Here is a 21,260-nt window from a genome sequence, read left to right on the forward strand (position 1 = left end):
GGTTTGTTTTTTTTGTTTGGGTTTTTTTTTAGGAGAAGAGAACACAAGCAATGTGGTTCAAAGCATAAGGCAATTAGAGCTGTATTTTAGAGATTAAAGATCATGCTACTTGTATTTTTAATGAATTAAATACTTTCTTTTGTTTCATTAATTGTAATTTTCAGCAGTGTTTTGGTTGATTTGAATGCCTTGGTCTTTCCATAAACACTTCAGGCACCTTCAAATGTGCTGGAGATGCATAAGTCCTTTTAAAACATTGAGATTTTTATCACCGTGGAAGTTGCTTCTGCTGTTTCTGTGAATGAGACAGCCACACAGAAATACAGCAAAAGAAGCAGGATCCCCTACTTGGGAAACACTGCAAACATGATGGTTTACACTATTCCTACATTGCAAATGCTGTTGTTGCATTTTGCTGGCAAGAAAAGGAACACAAACCTAGTTGGGCTTTGTGTCGGGTCACTGTTGTGCTGCTCTGCAGTGGACTTTGCTTTCATCCGCTGATTGTCTTTCTTGCAGTGTCAGTATCAGGCCCAGGCTGCATTCGTACTGTGTGATAACAATCAGTCCAGCTGACAAAGCTTGGTTAATGCTGACACTTAAGTTATTAGTATTTCTGTTACATGACTGGCGTAAAATTCTACTTCGGTTTCCTTCATGTAATGTCCTGCCCACTGTGATGTACCCATCCAGGAAACTCTTGTGTATTCAAGTTTGATGTACAAATACATCAGCACAATTCCGATGTATTTGTCAGTGATATTCCTTAATAGAGCTGTAATTCCCTATCTAAATTCAATTACATACAGTTTTCTTCCAAAGTTTCCCTTGCTAAGTTCTTTTAGATTCACAAATGATATCACGTATTGTTCTCTATTTAAACATGAAAAGATTATGTTGTCATTTCCAGATTTGACTTGTCAGTGTAACAACATGTTTTTGAGGGAGGAGTATTCCTCTCCCCCTGCACTTTGTTGTATTTTTCAGAATGTCAGTTGTTGTTGCATTCTGTAACAGCCAGGAAGGTATAGTATCTTTCTTCTGTAACTGCAGCATATTTAGGTTTATGATTTAAAGATATATCTGAAGCTTTTTAACCTCAAGATCTGGAGTGGCAGATGCCATAAAACAAATTTGCTTGCTTTAGATTCTTACTTTCTGATGGTATAGCAGATTCTGACATGTTCTCATTAACCTTTTCCAAAGAGTTAAACTGTGCAAGCGCATAATGTATATTTTATCACAATTTAATCTGAGATCTTTTCCTGATATTAAGAAACAGCTCATGCCTGTTTCTCCATGGACTGATGGTTAGAGATGTAGCAAGTAGCAGTCCCAGGTCATTCATGGATCTGGTGTCTCTGCTCACCCGTGAAGAATAAGAATTGCTAGGAGTAACTAATTTACTCAAAGGCTGTGCCAAGTTTTATGTAGATTAGGGTGTGCCTGTATGACTTGTCCCTTATTTCTTAAGGTTTTATTAATTTTCCTCTTAATGTGGTGTTGGGCTTTTTTTCTTTTTTGTGTTAATCTGTGTAATGATATTTTGGGCGTATTAGGTTAATAAAGTTTCTAAAACAGTACCATTATTAAGAGTTCAACCTGTACAGTCCAGTAAAGGGTGAACATGTTTTTAGTAGCCATTTTTCAAACGAGATGTTAACTTTATTAGTTAAGAACGTGACGTGTTTTCAAAATGCTAGCCAAATTCTTGCTTAACAAGTATGAATTTACATTTATTGATCTTATTTAACATCAATACATAATGCCAATGACATGCCTGTTAAAATTGGGCTAAAATTAGCATAGCCAACCTATGACTGAGTGATTGCCATCGGCATATTTACCAGATTCCCTTCAGCATCATGTTCTTTTGTCTTAAGATTATTTGAAACAGTGATTTGTTCTGTAAGTTCTAGTAATAGCCTGCTTATGCATTACATATACATGTATGAAATTTTATAAATGCTGAAGCCACATATTGATGGCACGCTGCAGGATGAAATCTGACAACATCCATCATCACTGTGTTTTTCTTCTGTAGATCTGAAGTCAACCAGCTTAGTCAGGAAAAAGAGTATCTTCATGGCAGATTGGAGAAGATGCAGAAACGGAATGATGAATTGGACCAACAATGTATCCAGCATGGGAGAATGCATGAGAGGATGAAGTCGAGGTAGGAGGTCCTGTTAATCTGTCAGTATGTGGTATATTCTACTGTACCTGTTGTGTAAACATAAAAATGACACTAGGTTGTTTGAAAGTAATATTCTTTCTGTATGAAAATGACCACCTCTTCCCCTCCCCAAGCATTCTGTCAAGTTTTTTTTATAACATCTTTTGCTTGTGCCATTTTGGATAAATAAAAGGAAAGCTTGAACAACACAGTCTTCCAAAGAATTTAAGCCTAGTACATATGTGTGTGGGCTGCTTCGGCTGTTCTCTGCTCTAACTTGGATGAATTGTCTTACCATATTAAAAAAAAAAAAAAAAAGGCAGCGGGGGGGGGAGAGAGAAGGAGGGAGAAAGGAGGCTATTCGGTAATATGAATGTAGAGTACAGATGTGCATTCCATTATGCCATGTATGGGGATTACCATCTTACCTTTCTCGGTAATATTTAACTTGCATAAACTTGTATAAAAAGACAAATCTTACTGAAGATCTTGGTAACCAGAGAACTATTAGCAGCTTCCAGGCCCCACTATCCTTTTCAGGGAAGCAGTGATGTCTTCAGGAAGAGCTGGGAGCAGCTACAACAAGACTAGTACGAAATATTTCCACCATGACCAGTTGACTGTTCTGGCGAGGGTGTCCAGACTGCTAATGCCTTGTGCTGCAGTTTATACTAGATGACTTTTAAGATCACTGTGCGGGCTTTTCTTTTTGGTACCAGAAGGTTCATCTATGCTCTCGTGTTCTGTCTTCCACTCCACATTCAGTGTAACAGGCACTGGAAAATGCTGAGGCATGGCTGGAGAGGTGGAGGATAAAGTAGAGAGATAGCTGAGAGGCAGCTCTGCAAACCAAATCAGAAGGCTACCTCTTGTTCCTAGAGAAAGGCTAAATGCATTTAAGTTCATTTGATCTGGATAGTCCTGGCCTGGGAAAAATTCTGTTTGCCTTTTTTTGACCACTGATCAGCTGATAGGAACAGATTTAGTGTGTTGAGTTTTTTTTTCCTGCTGTCTCTTCATTCTCTGTCTGTCCATGTCAGCTTATTTCTTACAAGTATTCTGTGCATTCTGTTCGATGTCCAGACCTCATATTTTCCTCTATCAGTTTTCTCTCTGTACCTCATCCTGTTCTTCTGTAACCCAGAATTTTCATCATCTTTTATAGCTCAGGGAACAAAGAAATTCAAAATGCTACAACTATGCCCCTAATCTATGTGACCACATAATCTTTGCATTTATCTCACCTCCCTTTTGGTTTCTTTACTTGTGGTGGATTCTTAGCATACAGGGGATGTACACTGAAGATTCAGGGTTACTTTCAGCAGGAAAAAAAAAATCAGATATCTTTCTTTCTTTTTTTTTTTTTTTCCTTAGGTACTCTTCTGTAGAATTATTAGTATCTAGTTCAATTTAAGACTGCTTTCTAAGTTTTTAGGACAATATTTCCTCTTCAGAACCAAGTAAAATAGACCTCCTGGAAAATGTTGCTCATTCTCTACTGCAGCAGCAATGATTAAACACTAGAAAAGATTGAAAGCATTAATCCAGAACAGAAAAGTGATTTGAAAGCAAAGTGGTCATGCTGCAGGCAGTTCCTTACCTTCTGTTTTGCTGACAACAAGGACAGAAAAAAGGACAGTGATAGCATTTGTATTTAATATTTTGGAATATCTAAATATGGCAGAGGTTATCATATATTTCAATTATGAACAGTATACTTTACCAGCATTTTAAGAGAGGACTCTTTTAGCGTATTTTTAATTATGATCTTGCACTATATTCATTTAAAATCCAGGTAATAAGCGGCAAGACTGATACAATCAACAGCTTTAAAAATTCATTGTAAACAAATTTTTATTACAGTTTTCACATGGAAACTGATTTGCAGTATCAGTTCCCAAATGCTATAAATTGGCTATGAAGTAATCGAATCTAGGTGAAGAAAAGCAGGAAGTGTAACTACAACAACAAATAAATATCCCAGTTTCTTATGTTGAAGGTCTTCCACCAAACAAAAATAGTGGTTTTTCTCTTCTGATTTTGAAAATAACACTATGCTATTTAGTGAAAGTAGAACAACAAATAATAATACAGTGTTTTGCCTCAGAGTTTCACCCATCGCTCAGATACTAATAATCACAACACAATAATGTTAAAGATAATTACTTCTTAACACAATATGTGTCCCCTTTGTACACAGCTACAACTAGCGCTGATCTTTTTGCAACACAATCCTGCAAAGGGGGTTCCTACCTAATTTTCTAGCTCTTGTTATTTTTATAAAGTTTCTTTATCAAAATGATTTTGACTTAACTTGGGACCTAACATTTCCATTTGAATAACAGGGAATTGTGGTATTTGTTTAAGAAGAAATCTCTGTCACTTCTTATGTTCTTGTAGGAGACTATGACAGGCCCTGATAGAACTATTTTCTGGAAGGAGCAAGATCTCTTTGATCAATCAGAATTTCTTTTGGAGCAACAATGTTTTGGCAATTGTGATAGTTGCATTCCTGGAAGTGAACACGAGAACTTTTTCTCTGCCATTCCTGTGTTTGTCTGAATACGTACTGCAAGTGAATATAGTCCAAAATGATATAAGCAGGCTTTAAAAAGATTACTTAAAATTGCAGTCATTAAAGATGATTTTGAATCAGCCTTTTCAATGTAATGCAAATATCTGCCCCTTTCAGTGTGTTTTTGCTTAGTGAAATACAGCATTAAAAGAAATAGGTGTCGCTTTTAAATGATACAGTTGACACATGCTATTGGGGCAAACTTGAATAGAAAGATGTCTGGTTTGCAGGATTATGATCACATGTTAAAACTGCAGTGGAGCTTATGTAGAAATGTTCATTTAATGTTGTTAATCTAGCAACACTGTGGTTCTTTGCTTTAGATACATGTATGAATTTTTTTTTACATTAGTTTGTTATTGTTTTGATTTTTTTTCAACTATGTACTTTTTCATTTCAGGCAGTGATTTGTTTAGCTAAGTAGATTCTCTCAAAAGTATTAATTAACATGACATAGGGTCCCTCCTGTGCCACTGGCAGTGAGCTGGTCAGCATGTGTGACTATGAATCTGAATCTTGGAGAAATAAATTCATGTCTGTTACATGGCAAAGAGCATGTTGGTATAAATTTCCAAACTCAAAGCAAATTTTATTATTAAATTCTTCAAAGTCTCATTATATAGATATGTGTTCATAGTAGAATGTAGCAGGGAGCAGAAAGTACAGAATTCCTTATAAGGCAGCTATAAAGATAGAAAACTAGCCAAGAATAAAAAGACTATGTAGCAGAAATAAAAGGTTAAACTACTCTTCTGTTTTCCTTCTGTGCTAAACTCCACGAAAAATAGATAGGTTTCAGAGGAAGGAAAATCCCAAATCAAATCAATTGGGTAACTGTTCGTATAATGTTGGTTCATTCTCTCCTTTGTTTTCAAACTGAAATCCATGACGTGTGTTTTCACCTTTGTAGTCAGACCAGTTCTGTAAATGCAGATCCTCTTTCTCACAAGCTCTGTTCTTTTCCAATTTGGGGAGCAACAACAAAAAGACAAGAATCTGCCGAGATCTATTACTGATACATATTTATGCATAAGTAATATTTGCCCAAGCTGCCGTGGGTCAGGATTTCATCAGGCTATTGAAGTTTTCACTGAACTTAGTTAACAACTCTTGTAGGTACAAGGTTCAATTACAGCTTTGCTTTTCTGCATCTCTTCTTTGCCTCATAAAGCAAGTATTTGATTGTAAGTCATCTATGTAGAGAATTTATTCTGTGGACAACCAGTGTCTAAAATGGGAAGCACTTAATTTAATATAGCTATCTCTTTTCTGTGTATGTTTCCTGTGAAAGACCCAGATGATATGTGGAAATACAGCAAATATGGCGTAGTGCCTTCAAGTAGGAGAAGAAAAACCAAAAGCAATTGCCTAGGATTTTCAAGATGAGCTAGTCAAGCCTTCACTTTTTATCAAGCAGCAAAAAAAAGCATATAGACAGTAATTTGTATGAAGCATGAGGCTCTTTTGAAATCTTTTTAATAAAGTGTTAATTTAGAAGCTTCTACTGATTATTTTTTTCCAAACTAAGTTCAGCATATGGGATCTGGGGCTATGAATTTTCTCAAACTTCCATTTTCGTGATAAGAATTGGTATTAGTGTTATTTTTGCTGTAATGTGTGTGATCACTGTCCAGTCTGTGTAACATTAACAATAATAATACAATTTATGCAAATTTGAGGGGGGGGTTGTTGTGGTAGGTTTTTGGGGGTGACAGCGTTGCATGTATTTCAAATGCATTTTTGATAGCTAAAGTTAAAAAGAAGAGCCTACAGGACTGGCAGTTTGGGGCAGATGTGTGTCTATTCCTCAGGCATCAGTGGTTGTAAGTTAACTATAAAAATGTTACAACCATCTGTGTAACAAGACGGCAGAGATCTGCTCTTGCCTGTTACTATAAATAAGGAGGAGATTTGTTTGACTTCATAGACATTGGATTTATAAAGACTATATGTGTCAAATCGCAACTATGTGCCATGTTGCTGAGACGTGTCTGCAGCCAACTACCTGGGGTATCTTCCCCTTCAGACATTCTAGTGGAGTGCAGCAACTGTGCAGAAATGTCTGTATAGCACAACATGTGACAAATTATATTTGTTTTCTACCTATGGGGAAATGTATGATTCTTATGGATAAGCTTACCTGGAAGAGTAACTAAAATGGATTCTTAAATGGACCACTCAAGGAGTTAGAGAGAAAATGTGACATTCAATGTGACAATGATTTTTAAAGTTTTTCCCGGCATTAAATTTATTTTTTGTTGCTGTTACTAAGAGTTAGCGTATGTGAGATCATGTGTGCATGAGAGAACACATATATATGAGAACTGAGACACAAATATATTGAGAATATAGCAGCAGTTTCAAGTAACTGATTCATAAAATCATAATAGCTGGTTTGCTGTCACTATGACACTTCTGAATAGAGATTTTTGGATTTGTTTGGCAGATCTTCAGTAGAACAATTTATTTAAATTATTTCTTGATAACTAGAGCAATCAAGTGGCATTTCAAATTTTATATTTTCTGCATAAAGCTCCTGTATTTTTTTTAAAAGGTTTTCAAGAAATAGCGATGGGTGGAAGAGCTCAGTTTTGGTCGTTGCCTAAAAGGCCTTTATTTTTTTTTCCAGTCAAGTTTGTTCTTTGTTGCATATATTGTCTTCCTTATTTTTATTTTACCGATAGGCTAGTATTTTTTTAAGTAACGGTGAGGCAAATTTTACTATCTTTTTACTAAACCAATTATCTGTTTTGAAATGCAATTATAGAATAAAAATACGCCATATTGTGGCTTTTTAGTTTAAAACACATTAATGCATATTTATATTGAAAAGAGAGATTAACATACATAGTGTCCATAACGTCTTTGATATTAAAGTTGCATCAGTGTTTAAAGAGCAGCATGATCCCCTTTTTCCTGAGCATCATTATTCACACCCACATATCTTTGGTGTGGTTTCACTGCACCAGGCTCGCTGTAACAACTGGAGACGGACTTGTTTGTGGAGCCTTTCGAGCAAGGGTTTGTAAAAAGCTTTGTGGTCCCTCTGTTCAACATTACAGTGCAGCCAGATAAAACTCTCAGCTCTGTCCAGAATTTGGCATTCTCACTATTATTTTTTTATTACTATTTAATAGACTCGTGGTTTAGGTTGAGAAATGTGTACTCCAAAGGAGTACACTTAGGAAATAATCAACGGATGATGTACATACACATACACACATGTACCTATAGATGTTGCAAATCCTGTCAGAGTCTCAAAGTGGCTTTTGTTTAATGTTTGGGTGTTTGCACACAGTTCACATACTCTGGAACAGAAACGCTGTTCAAAATCTCTCCCTCTCATTTCCTCTCCAGTTCGCTATTTGTCTACTTACTATATATATATATATGTTTGTCTATTTTTTCCCTCTCTCACTTTAAATAGATGTCTCTATATAGTGTGTATATAAATGCATATATTTGTGCTTTCATGTGTATAATATTCCCATTCTAAATAGTTAATAAGTTATATAAGAGGGCTTAATATTTGAGAGCTTATTTAATTAAGCCCTCAAATACTGTTTTTAAAGATTTATTCACCAACTACTTGAACAGTAGATGCATAAAGCAAAAATTGTTTTAGTTGTTTGAAAACCTGAAAGGTACACTGGGAGTGAAATATACAGGGTCTTCAGAAAACACTGCAAAATAGTATGCGAAGAAGTTGTTAGCCTTCTTAAGCAGCAAATGACAAGCAGAGGGAAATATTGCACTCTATTCTCCAATAGATGTTTAGGGAACTTAATGTTCTGTAATATGTATTCTACCCTGTTTTCCCGAAAATAAGACAAGGTCTTGTAATAAGTTTTGGAGCAAAAATTAATATTTTTTTACATGTATAGCTGCCTAGACACTATTTAAATTGGCTTTTTTATGAACTGTAACTAGGGCTTATTTTCAGGGAAACAGGGCAGGTCACTGAGTACTGTGTTCCCCCACTGCTGCTGTCATTATCTGTGTATGTATATCAAATACATATACTTAGATATGTAGTTTAGATATTTGAGAATATATTGAGCTCCTTTGTAAAAGTAATTATGCCTCGCTGCTCCAATTTGGACAACTGTTTCCAGAACCACTGATCTTCTGATTGGGATCCTTCTTATTTTTGGTCTCAATTTCTTTGTGTTCAGCTTGTACCTACTTGTCTTTGAGCCAAAATTGGGGTAAATAGTTCATTTTTTCTGCTTTCATTTTATCTGCACTGATAATGCAGATAATTATAGACAATGGTCATATCACTTCAGTCCTACTTCTGATTAGTAAGTAAAGCCTTCTTCTTGCTGTTCTTTTTGCAATAAGCTCTTCATCACCATCCATTTTCTGATTGTTGGTGGGTTTTTTTGAGTATGGGCAATCAGAACTGTCTGCAGGATTTTGGATGAGGTTGGTTGAATATCTCAGATGATGGAATTAATGTACTTACTGGAAATTCCTTGACTGATGGATCCTACGATCACATTTGCCTGTATGACAGCTGCATAGTATTGGCAGCTGATAATCCTTCTCTATCCAAGAAGTGCATCCAGGACCTCTTCTTCCCAAGTAAATTCAAGTTGTTAGCAGAGACTTTTGCTATGAACTGAGAATGCGTTAAGTCCCTAGTATGAGACTTTGTGCTATAAAATTTCATCCCATGTCTGCTGTTCCAACTTTCTGAGTCATCTCTTACTTTCTGTGCAGTATCCCAGATCACTAAGCTGATGACTCCTCTTAAATTTATCAGCCCACTTGCACTTTTTGTGCTGAGTCATAATTCAAAATATTCAAAAATCTGTTTAAACTCTAAGAAATGCACTTAAAATTCTTCCTCACCTTCAATTGTTCCTGTCAGCTGTGCTCTTTATTTCAGTCAGTTTCTTATCAACAACAACTTAGCTAATGTTTCCTGATGGGGCATGATATTTAAGGTTTTACTGAAGTTAATGTAGGTAAGGTTTATGGCATTTCCTTTATCAAAAAATCAGCTGTCAAAGAATTTAGGACTGACATGACAGAATCTGCTTGCTCTAACTTATGTTTCAGTTTCTTATGTTTTCTGTTTACATTCATGTCCTTACATATTCTTTTTCCTTCAAAACTTGTTGTGGGCTATTCATACATTTGGGGTCATGTTAATGGGCTGTTAATTATCTGAGTTACCTTCCTTTTTAAGGATTAGCTAATGCTGCATCTAATTGCACAATGATATGGTCAATGTGAGGAAGAAGGTGTAGAGAGAAAAGCAACAGTGTCTGTGTTCACTTTGCACATCAGGACAGTTGGCCACCATGATTTTATTGTTTTAGAAACTGGATTATAATACCTGGGAAAGTGATACCATAGACTGGGGAATAGTCAATGCCTCAAAGAAAAGCTAGGTGGAAAAATGCACAGTTTTGCTTGCTTCTGTATTGAACAGCTATCAACACTCTGACTAACACCCCCTCTGCTAAGAATCCGGTAATTGTCCACTCCTGAGAATATCTTCTACTCTACTGCTTTGATGTACTCTGCCTTCTCCAAAACAGACATGAGGATAGTTCTTATTCATGCCATCAACTTCTGGGAGTCAAAGCCTTCAGCTCACTAAGAGTAAGCTTGTGTTCTTGTCTACCAGGAATGTAAAAAGCCCTGAAATATCTGTGACATAAACCAGCACAACATAAGGTTCCAGGCTGTTCTTGTTACTTTCTGTTGTCAGCACAGTTGTTGGTTTTCAAATTTAAATGTTAATTTAGCATTAACGAAGAATTCTTGATTCTCTTCTCTAAAATGGAGGTGGATATAGGTGATGTCTTTGACAGCTCAGCCCAGATTCTCCTTGATATGGCAAGGTCTAGAAATACTTTGCCCTATGCAGATCATAACACTGGTGCTGAAAAAGATGTGCATATTGGATAGAAGTGTACCCATGGTTTCCCAATGAAACCCCATTTTATTCTCCTACATTTGCTACAAACCTGCCAACTGTTTAAATTTTGGTTGGGGGTTGCTTCTCGTGGTGATATATGATCCTTCTTGTGTTAATCCACCGATCACCCCTTCATCACCGCTACATCTTCTTTGAAAGTCTTTGTCTTCAGTGCCTGGTAGTAGCACCTCTGGTCCATAGTAGTAGTCATGGACCAGTCTTCCTCCCTGCTTTCCCCAGAGATGTGAAACAGAAAGTGAGCAGACTAGATCAAAGTCCTCCTTTGCTGGCTTATTCATAAAAACGCAGTTGTTTAATGGCAAGAAATAGCATCAAAAAGCATGTCACTGTTCATTTATGTACTGAAAGGTATCCAGACCTACGGAATAAAGCTTTCTACCCAGGACAACAGCATTTCCAATGTAGGATAAACTCTAGAGGACAACCCTCCCCATGTTCCTCCTAGAAGTATACACCATTTCACAATCTTTAGCAAGTCTTGATTGTTTAGACCATCTAAAAAATTAAATTGTTGAAATCCCTGACTGTTATACTCACCTTGTTTTTCTTTATTCCATATTGTGTTGCATCTGCCTTTTTAAAGTTAATTTTTCTGTACTGTATTTCTGTGATATCCTTGTGTATGTCAGAACATTTAAAAAAACCCCACTTTTCAAATAGCCACTGTGAGACTAATGCTATGCAGTAGTTCAGCAGCAAATATCTAGTTGGGATATTTAACAGTAGTTGGGATCTTCCTATTGGGCCGTAAGTGAACTCACAATAAAGGTAAAATCTGACTATTAACCCCTTTGGCAAACTACTTGAAGCAGGAGCAGATTTCCTTCTGGTTTTGATTTCTGTGTATAACTCAGAGATTTTCAGACTAAGGCTGTTTAAAACTCTCTGCTCCCAGATAGACGAGAACTGAAAATGAAGACAGATGAGTAACATCTAGAGAGCTTTGCAAGTGTGTCGTGACAATTTACCAGTAACAAAGTCTATGTACCTGCCTGCTGTCAAGGTTATTGTTGTAAGAGAAGGAGACCCAAACCTAATGACAATTTACGTTTTTAATGTAATAAGTGAGTAGATTTTTGCAAGGCTATTGGAAGGCTGCTTTTCCCTGATAACTTCAGTGTTTTGATTGCTTCCGTTGGGTCAGTCCTGCTCCTACGGAAGCTGATATAACTGTGGATGCTCTCATTTTCCATATACAGATCTCACCTGCCTTTAAATCTTGGACTGTTTAGCCTCAATATGTCTTGTGCCAGTAGTTCTATAACTAATGTTGCACTTAAACGTGAGGTTTTTCCCTTCTCGCTTTTTGTTTTCCATCTTTCAAACTAATTGTAAGTGCTGCTTTTTTATGCATTATGAGATTGAAGACTGAATTTTCCTGTGGTTTTGTTCTCTAAAAGACAGAACTTTCTTTTGCCTATTTCTTGTCTAACTTAAACTGTCATTCTTTTCTGGAGCTCCAGTCATATTCATTATCAGTTTCTGAGTGAACTCTAAAAAAAATTGGCATCCTAATAATTTAAATACTAATAAGTAGTTGTGGGTTTTGTGCCTTGTGATAGTGTTAATCGATAGTAACAGGCATTGTGCTAGTTTCTGGAAATACTATCTCAAATGTCTTATCCCACTGCTAAGTGCAGAAGTTGTAGTGAAATAGAGATTATGAAGTGGCTATAAGGAAGGACAGTATGATAAAACATGCTTAGCATCTACATTTCTAGTGTACTCAAAACAGCGTTATGTTTGCTGAGGGATTCTCAGTTTGGTTCTCAAATAAAGTAGCAACAATGGAAAATATGAAAGAAATGGAAAAGACTAATAGGATTATTCTGTGTTTTTTAGCTTGTTGTTTGTGAACAGTAAATTCATATATGGAGGGAAAGGAAGGGGAAATGAGTTGTTGGGATTTTTTTGTGGTGTTTTTATTATTTTTCTTTTTTTTTTTCCTTTGTAACCTCAGAGACACATAGTCCACCTTTAGTTACACATATGGAAATACATCCTTGTCCCAGATATGATATCTTATTACTTTGGACTTGATCCTGAACAGTCTTGAGAATTCTGATGTGATTCAACTCAAGGTTGCTAAATATTTCCAGGTCTCCAGTTTCAAAAGGTTGTCTCAGTGGCACGGCTGACTTTGCAGCGATCTTTTCTCTGCTTATATAAAGCGGGATAATCTTTTTGAGGGCTGCATGAGCACTTCCCACACTATCAGGGATTTAGCCTTAGTTTTTAGCTATGTGATTTGCATGTAGTCAGAAACGACTTCTCACGTTTTAGGGGGGTTTTTTGTGTGTGTATTTGTTTGTTTGTTTGTGGTTTTTTTCTGTTTGGTTGTTCATTGCTGGTGGTTTTTGTTCATTGTTTTGGGGTTTTTTTTCTGCTTTGCTTGGTTCACTTCAGTGACTGACCTTTTATGTATGTATATATAAAAAGTGTGTGTATATATGCATATATATATATACACATAGTTTCAGAACTAAAAAAAAAAGGTCGTCTGTAAATTGACATCAAGCATGCACAATTGCACAGAGTAAATGTTTGGAAGCATGTGACTTAAAAGCACTTTGGCTTTACAGCCTTCACAGTGGTAAAAGTTAAACTGCTGTGCCTTATCACACGTGTTAGATGATGCAAATACTCGTGCTTCCCAAATCAGTTTTATTAATAAAATGCACAAACAAGCTGAGCAGAGGCATATGTATCCTTGGGAAAGGGCTTTTATAGGCTGGTCAGAAATGGAATTTCTTCATTGACTTTCTGTAACATCAACCCACGTCAATAAAATCCACAGGAAATGTGTCTAACATTTTGTCCTTTTTAAATTTCCATTTTTAATAGCAAGAAGCTACTCCAGGCAGTTCATTTCTGGGGGATTATTACATTTCTCAGGTGGCCGAAGTCACTCACCCTTCAGCCTTGTGCCTCACAACATACCCGAGGCAAGCAATAATCCCCAGCAAGGCACTGCCTGTCTTATCTTATTGCTTAATTATTATACCTATTTAATGCTGCTTAGAACATTGTCAGCTGTTGAGAAAAGGTAATTATCACTAGTCAAATGAAAAACACTTTTTTGGCTGCCTTACGGATACACATTTTACTGGTACCTTGATACATAATGAAGCCTGATAGCAAAACTTTTGCTTGTCTCTTCTTCAAGCCACAGCTGTTTCCCTGCTAAATTCATCCCATCTGTCTCCCCTTCCGTAAGGCTGTAGGCAGTATAGCATAAGTACAGAAGCAGTTCAGTGCTATTTTGGATAAACATAGCTGAAATTTGAATCTTTGCCATTTGCAATGCACACATTTTGTTTTACTGCTGTAAAGAGAGCTGTCAAAATAAAAACTACATGGATAATTTACTGAAATACAGTCAAATAAAGGGATGATCAAAGAGGAGAAATTGAAGATATCATATAGGGTCACTCTCATGGTGTATTCTAAATAATGCGATTGTTGACCTCTTGACATTGCTCAGTTCAGAGAATTTGGTAGCGAATAACAAAAGTAGAAGCCACTGAATTAGAACATAGCATGAAGAATTCCAGACTTCATGGCAAAAATGTTAATTGCAGCAGGCAATTATTTGTGACAGTGCCCTGTTCAGATATATTTCTTTGCTCATTTTATAAGGAGTATATCATTATGTAAGATAATATGACTTGGAAATTAAAACCAACATTTCTGTATGTGAAACTTTGTCTTTGAAAATGGAAGGACACCATAATGATCACTGTGGGGCAATACCCATCCATACTCTCCTTTACTCTTTACAGTTCTAGTTGACATCCAGAAATATATATTGAAGCTGAAAATCATTGTCTTTGAGTTTGTTGTTCTAAATTGGACTGATGGTCAGTTACCCAAGGCTTGTGTTTGAAATTTCAGATTTTCTGGAACAAAAGATCCAAATCCCAGTAAGGTCTGCTTGATAGTTCTCCTTTGACTTGAATAAATTGAGTGCTGTGCAAAATACAATATTTGAGACTCTTTCAGACAAAACTCCTTTTTTAGAAGTCCTCTGTTCTGCTGAACTGTTAGGAATCCTATGGCACCTCTAGTAAGAGAAGGGCTTTGATCACTACATCTTGAATACATTTTCCTTTCACTGCATTATTGTGTTTTATGTGGCCCACCACAGGGAAGACTGTATTTCAACAGCACTGTGTCTGTATGGTTGGTAAACACTTGAGTCTTTTGTAGGAGAACCTTAGAAGCTGCTTCTAGGTTAGCCCTGATGTGTTTTTGGAATAGTTCCATGTTCTGTGAAGGTTAATTCTTGAAGGCTAGTGCTTCCAAATTTGTAATGTGTTAGGGAAAGGTGTACAGAACCATGTTTGTCCTAACCTAGAAGACTCCTTTATTGACAGAGAAAGAAATAGCTGAAGAAGTTAATGTTGGTGAACAATGAAATGATCTCAATATAAATCAATCTAAATGTTACAAGCAGAAATTTTGTTTGGGAAAAAGCACTTTGTGCAGTTCACTACTATGGAAATAACTTCCTTTTTCTCCCTTCTCTACCTCAATATAAAACACTATAATCAGTTAAGTCATCAGCTTCTTCAGTATTTACAGGATTGTTTTCAAGCTGTATCAAAAGAAGCAAAGTCTTTCGTAGCATTACTAAGAAAGGGACTGCTACATGAAAAGCTCAAATAGCGATTTTCTTGTAAATATATGTAAAATCAATACTCTGTGGCAAGAACCAAGACTGCATTACTCCTTCTCATTTGCAGGAATGTTGAAATTCCTCTCTCTTTATAGGCACTAAATTGAAATATAATCAAAGGTTGTGAAATACTATTTTTAGGGGTTTTTTTAGTAATATTAATATTTATAAGGACATTATTCTGATCTAGGCAACTGAATGTTGGTATTTAGTCCTACTGTAACTAGTCCAGGAGCTGGTAACACAGCTACTGCACCAGAACTGGTACCTTCATGTATCAGTTTAAAGGAAGAAAGACTCCATCATTCTTAAAGAAAACCAAACTCTTCAAGGACTCCACCGTATGTAAAGGTATCTCCCGCTCTGCCTCCCTTCGTGTTTGACTGAAAGAGTAGTTGTATAGGCTTGTCTGAACACTTACTAGGTCACAAAAGTATTGCAGTAAACATCCAGGCCCTAGGACCATCTTGGAACAATTGCTTTTATGGTAAATATATTGTGATATTCTTGAAAGTTCTACTAATGTCTGAGCTTGCCTTTTAAAAATAGTGCCTATGGCTTGGCCATCCAATTTTGTATACAACTGTGTAAGTCACTTGCAGTTAAAGGAGAATGTTTAACATCTGATAGAACATAAGCACGTACCAACTTGATATTTAAAGAAACTTAATAAGCTTTTTTACCACCCTCTCCAAAAGGAGAGATTCATATTGTGTTACATATTGGAAATGGTTAGTTGCTGTGTTTTTTTCCAAACATGATTCCAAAGTTGCAAATATCTAAAGAAAACTCAGTTTTTACAAAGGAATTTTACAGGGTTGGCGCAAATGAGATTAAGGATAGAGAAGTGGACAAGATCAAGAGCAAAATAAGTTATAGTGGTTCTCTTTCCCATGTGCAAAGTATTAATAAAGCTGTCAGTCTTGCACTTTTCACATATTTATTACCCTTTACTTTTGCAGTTTAGCGTGCCTTACCATAAGTACATGCATTTGTTGATGATGTGATCAAAAATCCAAGATAATGTGAATTCCAGGTGATCCTTCACCTACAGTGTTGAGTGCGCTCTCACTGTTGGGACTGTTTGTGGTGATCTGGGTCTAATAAGGAAACTTCCTTTTGTCAAATCTAGCACTTAAATACTCATTTGGTTTTGCCTGGCCATCATCTTTCTACTTACATCCAGGATTTTCTGCCTATGTGTTTTTTAGATCAGACCGAAGGCCCTGTATTTCCACTCTTTCTTTCTGCAGGTTAGTGTAAGCACAAAAGGAAAAGAAAGAGTGGGTCAGAGGGAATCACATACTACCAGACAAATAATCCATGAAGTAATATGGAAGAAGAAAAACGCTTCTTTAAAAACAAAAGAAGAAAAAGACTTACTACAGTGCTGTTCTCTGTTCTTTTTCCTTTTACCTTTTCATGCTTTTCTTGGCTTAGGATAATTCTAGGTAGTCCATCTCTATAAAACATGTGGAAGGAGTGTTTCCTGGTAAAAATGCTCTGAAGATTTCTAGATCTTGTGGGGGAAAAAAAATGGTTTTTGTTATGTACACAGATAACAACAACCTCTGCTTGCTCAAAATTTTTCATGCGACTTACTTGTTTGCTCAGTTGCCTTCTGAGTTACATGATCAAAACCAAAAGCCAATAGTCTTTACACAATATTATTACTTTTCACTCTATCTTGGCTGTCTGTTCCCACTTTCAACTGCCTCTATTTTGACAATTTTTATACTTTGTTGTTGTTAATTATTATTAGTGCTTTGATGTTCCGATTAGATATAATTTGCAAGCTCCACTATTTGAAATTTTTTTAATAGCAAAATGACACAAACTGAACAATACATCCCACCTATATGGTACATCAATGTTTTTCTTCATTTTGCCTAGATTCTCCCAAATGGAGACATTATAGCAAAGGTTGTAAGTGCTTGTAGTTCATCTAAAAAATGAAATTAAAATCCCTATTGTTCAGCAGTAGTCCAGGGTGTTGGGTTTTTGTGGTGTGTTGGTTTGTTTGGGGTTTTTTGTTGTGGTTGGTTGGTTTTTGTTTGTGTGGGGGTGGGTTTTGTATTTTTTTTTTTCTATTAACAGTGCATTTGCAAAGCTTACCTTACATTGTTGTCTTAAAATGTTTACCTCTGAACTGTTCTTCTCTGAATTGTCTCTGGACCCCGCACTGCTCTGTTCCTTTTGAGCCCCACCTGTGTACAGAAGCTGCCCCAAACAAAGTTTTAAGTAACAGGGATTGTTTGTGCAAAAACAGAGGTAGTATTAATTTTGGTAAAAAGCAGAACTGATTAGAGTCCTGATAGTTAAATTCATTAGCAACCCTCCCAGTTCCACTTCGGTTAAAGCAGTGTTGCAAGATAAATGAGTGTTCCTTCCCATGCTGCTTTCTTTCCCTTTAATAATCAGTGGAACTTTGGTTGCTGGAAACATCTGAATTCATTCAGTCCCGTAAAGACAATAGGTAACTGTAGAGCAAAATTAAAAATGAGGGTTACCTGACACGTTAGTGATATTCGTGTGAAAATATAATCTTAAAAATTCTGTTCCAGTGAAATTTATTCTTTCTTATTAAGCTAATTTCTATTCATATTTTCAAATAGCACATTTGGGAATTCTGTCCGTTATAATCTTTATGGGAAGGAATTTTTTCCTAATACTTCAGTGACTTTCTGCATCAGATTGGAGGGTAATGATAGAGTCAGTAATGTTTACATCAACAAATGTAAATTCAAATTAAATCTATTATTTAAATAGCATAATGGAAACACATGGTGCTTTGTAGTCATGTAATTAAAGAAGATCTGTGCCTCCAGGAGTTTATGATCTAAAGATCAAAACCAGTTCCACATGCAACAGACCTCTTCTAAATATCAGTGTGCAGTTTGGGGATTGTTGTCTTGCATTTCAGCATAGATTTTACTCCTGAGCAGAGGTTTCACCCCAGACGGTGCAGTATTGTTTGGGATATAATGCATAAGTGTTCTGTGTGACACTTTGTGCATGGGCAGGTAGCTCTTGGCACAGAAAAGCTTGGTGTTTTGATGTCAAGTTTTATATCTCGCTTATTTAACAGTAACACTGTGAACTAAACTTTGCAGATGATACTAGTTTAGGTAGGGGGGTGGGGAGAAATCTAATCCTAACCTTTAGAAAGTAGTCTGACTAGCCATGCCTTTTTTTCCCCCCCTCCCTCCAGTTGTGAAAGTAATTTTGTGCAAAATTGCTTTTGAGTTAAATTATTCACTCATCCTGGGGCAATAGCCTGGATTCACTTTCCAGCTGAGCCAACTAAAAATATGGGAAACAGACCAGCCTGGTATTCCATTGTTGCCTTATATTATGTGGCGTTTTGGAAATGATGATGAAGGCAACCTGGATATTTCATGGATGAAATAGTAGATTCATAAACTGAAAGCTTTGTTTGCTATTTGTAATGATGTTTCCTCCCTTCCTTTCAAAATTTTGTGCTCACAAATCAGAGTTGTTGCTTTTACGTAAAAAGGAGCACAAAGAAAAAAAAAAAATCAAGCCTCTCTGTCCTTTGAAGAAAGCTTTGCCTGAATTCCTGGCTAAGTTCCCTCAAAAGGCCTGGACTCCTTCAAAACTTGGAACCAAGTTCAGATCCCCACTAGGTAAGGTAGAGTACTATGTTTAGTGCACTTCAAGTCTTAGTTTTCTCCCCACAATATGCTACAAAAGAGTCTGGATGTAAACACATAGGTTGTTATTTTCAAGTGTGATGGTTTGGGATTTCTTCCAATTATCATCCTAATTAAGACCCTGAATTAAAAAGAATTTTTCATTTCTTTTGGGTGCGGGGAGCTAAATGAAGACCTGCCTGTGAACCCTGTGACTCACAGGTAGCTGCAAGCCATTAAGCCCCTTTGTCTTGGTAATGACTTCACTGCAAAATAATTTAGAGGCTCTAAAAGGCAACTTTTGTCTTTGACCTCCTTGCCTGAGCATTTTCCCGAAGTTAAGGTCGGCTTGGACAGCAGCTCATACGTTTGCGTGTTTTGTTCCTTATTCCAGTGCTTTTTTTCCATCAGTTGATGCTGTTGCGTAGGATTGCACAGCTCAGAGGGGCTACTGGGTTTGTTTTTCCTCAGTTATTTAATCCGTAAAATGTGAGTTCTGGTCATTTCCTGATCCTCTGAATGCTTTGAGTTCTGGCAGCTATCTGAGACTTCTGAGCATTTTGGTTTGACCCATGGCAGTTCTTCTCCAAGTGTTGCATTTCAGTTTTACTCATACTGTGGTACAGATCCTGGCATTGCCGGTTTCAGGTCCTTTGTGTGCTGTGTGGAAATTACACTGTACTCATCTTTTCTAGCATCTTCTAGGATAAAGCTGTGGAATCGCTGTGTGTTACTAGTGGTGGGCATTAATGGATGCTAGGGCTTTTCTTCCAGACCTCTCTGAGCAAAATTATTGTGCGTCAGGTACGGCTGTACGCTCATCAGGGTAAAGCAACAGATTTTCCCACAATAAGTGATAGTCCAAGTCCTACCTTCTGCATGTTTGCAACTGGATTTCCTTTCTACTGCACTACTTTTCGTAACTAAGCTGTAGCTTTCTGAGCAAAATGAGCCTTTGGGTCATGTGATATGTGGCTTCACAAAAACTTCTGCTACATGACAGGCTAACTTAGCAACCAAGATTTGTTTTCCACTTCTTCCTACCCATTGCTTTTGTCTTGTGCTGACATATCAGTCTGTGCTGTACAAAAGGAAGCCCTAAAATACAACTAGTGTAGCATTGTGCCCGGGACCTGTGTATTTGGATCTAGACTCAGAGGAAGGACTTGTGCTCGAAAACGTTCAGTAGTTGGCAATCCCAAATACCAATTTTATTTTGTAACAGTTGAATCAGTGATAACCTCACGGTTCAAATGCAACATTGAAAAAAAAATCCTTTGTCAGTTGGGGTGCCTTAGTGATTTCAGGGTGCTTTGGGTAGAAGAATAAGATTTCCCAAGAGAGTGTAGCATTGGTAGTCTTAAACATTCAGCCCAACCCCCTAAAACAAAAAACCCAAACTACAGAGGTCCTATGAAAAGAGACAATAATTCTGAAATCAGGCAGTTAAGTAACAGACTCTGATGCGGAAAACTGTCCCAGATTCCAACATTCCTTTCAGCTGACATTAGAAAACAATGTAGACTTAGCATGAGAAATAGTGTCTTTATATGAAGAGATTGCTCTTGTTAGGCCCATATGTGAACCATATATCCAGATTCTCTCTACATCCGCTCACATGCCTCCCTGTCAGCATCTGAAGAGAGATCCCCAAATGTTCAAATGTACCTTTGAGATCAGAGATTAATTTTAGAAGACTATGTTGACCTATTAATTTTGATTATAACAGTGCTGTGGTGGAGTAGACATCAGATTGCAAGTAAAATTTCAGAAGAAAAAATGTTACAAAGCTGTAGAAATAAATGGAAGTGCAGATTGTTATGGTAAAATATGTATATGTAAAATAGATGTCATTATTGAATAAGTAATAATTCATCAGGGAGTGTTTTCTTCATGTGCACTTCGTATGTTACCAGCTGCAACATGGAGGCTGATGTGTGTGTGTTGGATGAGGAAGGCAAAGTTTAAAAGCCCAAATAATGGTTCCAGAGCTGACACTTGTAGAAATTTGGAACTTCAATACTGCAGAACATCTTGGACATTTTTGCAATTTCTGTGTTTTCCCTTATTTAATCTGTAATGTTCTTTTCAATTTAATGACAAGCTTTAGAATATACAAGCAAAAGCCAAATTTGTTTGGCTTCTTAAAAAGAAAACAAAACAAAGAACAAAAGTTCACTACTTGGGATTGTTTAATGCACATAAGCAAGGCAAGCTTCTAG

General features: G+C 36.7%; 1 protein-coding gene across 5 annotated transcripts in view; it reads left to right on the forward strand.

Moving 5' to 3' along the window:
- SDCCAG8 (SHH signaling and ciliogenesis regulator SDCCAG8) overlaps positions 1–21,260 on the forward strand; it is a 110,051-nt gene that overhangs the window by 66,449 nt on the left and 22,342 nt on the right. For all 5 annotated transcript variants that reach the window (XM_065632513.1, XM_065632515.1, XM_065632516.1 and 2 more), the window contains one exon: positions 2,045–2,176. In XM_065632513.1, coding sequence (XP_065488585.1) covers positions 2,045–2,176 — 132 coding nt within the window. The remainder of the gene's footprint in view (positions 1–2,044; positions 2,177–21,260) is intronic.

Source organism: Caloenas nicobarica, chromosome 3 (genome assembly GCF_036013445.1).
Source record: "Caloenas nicobarica isolate bCalNic1 chromosome 3, bCalNic1.hap1, whole genome shotgun sequence".
NCBI classification, from domain to species: domain Eukaryota; kingdom Metazoa; phylum Chordata; class Aves; order Columbiformes; family Columbidae; genus Caloenas; species Caloenas nicobarica.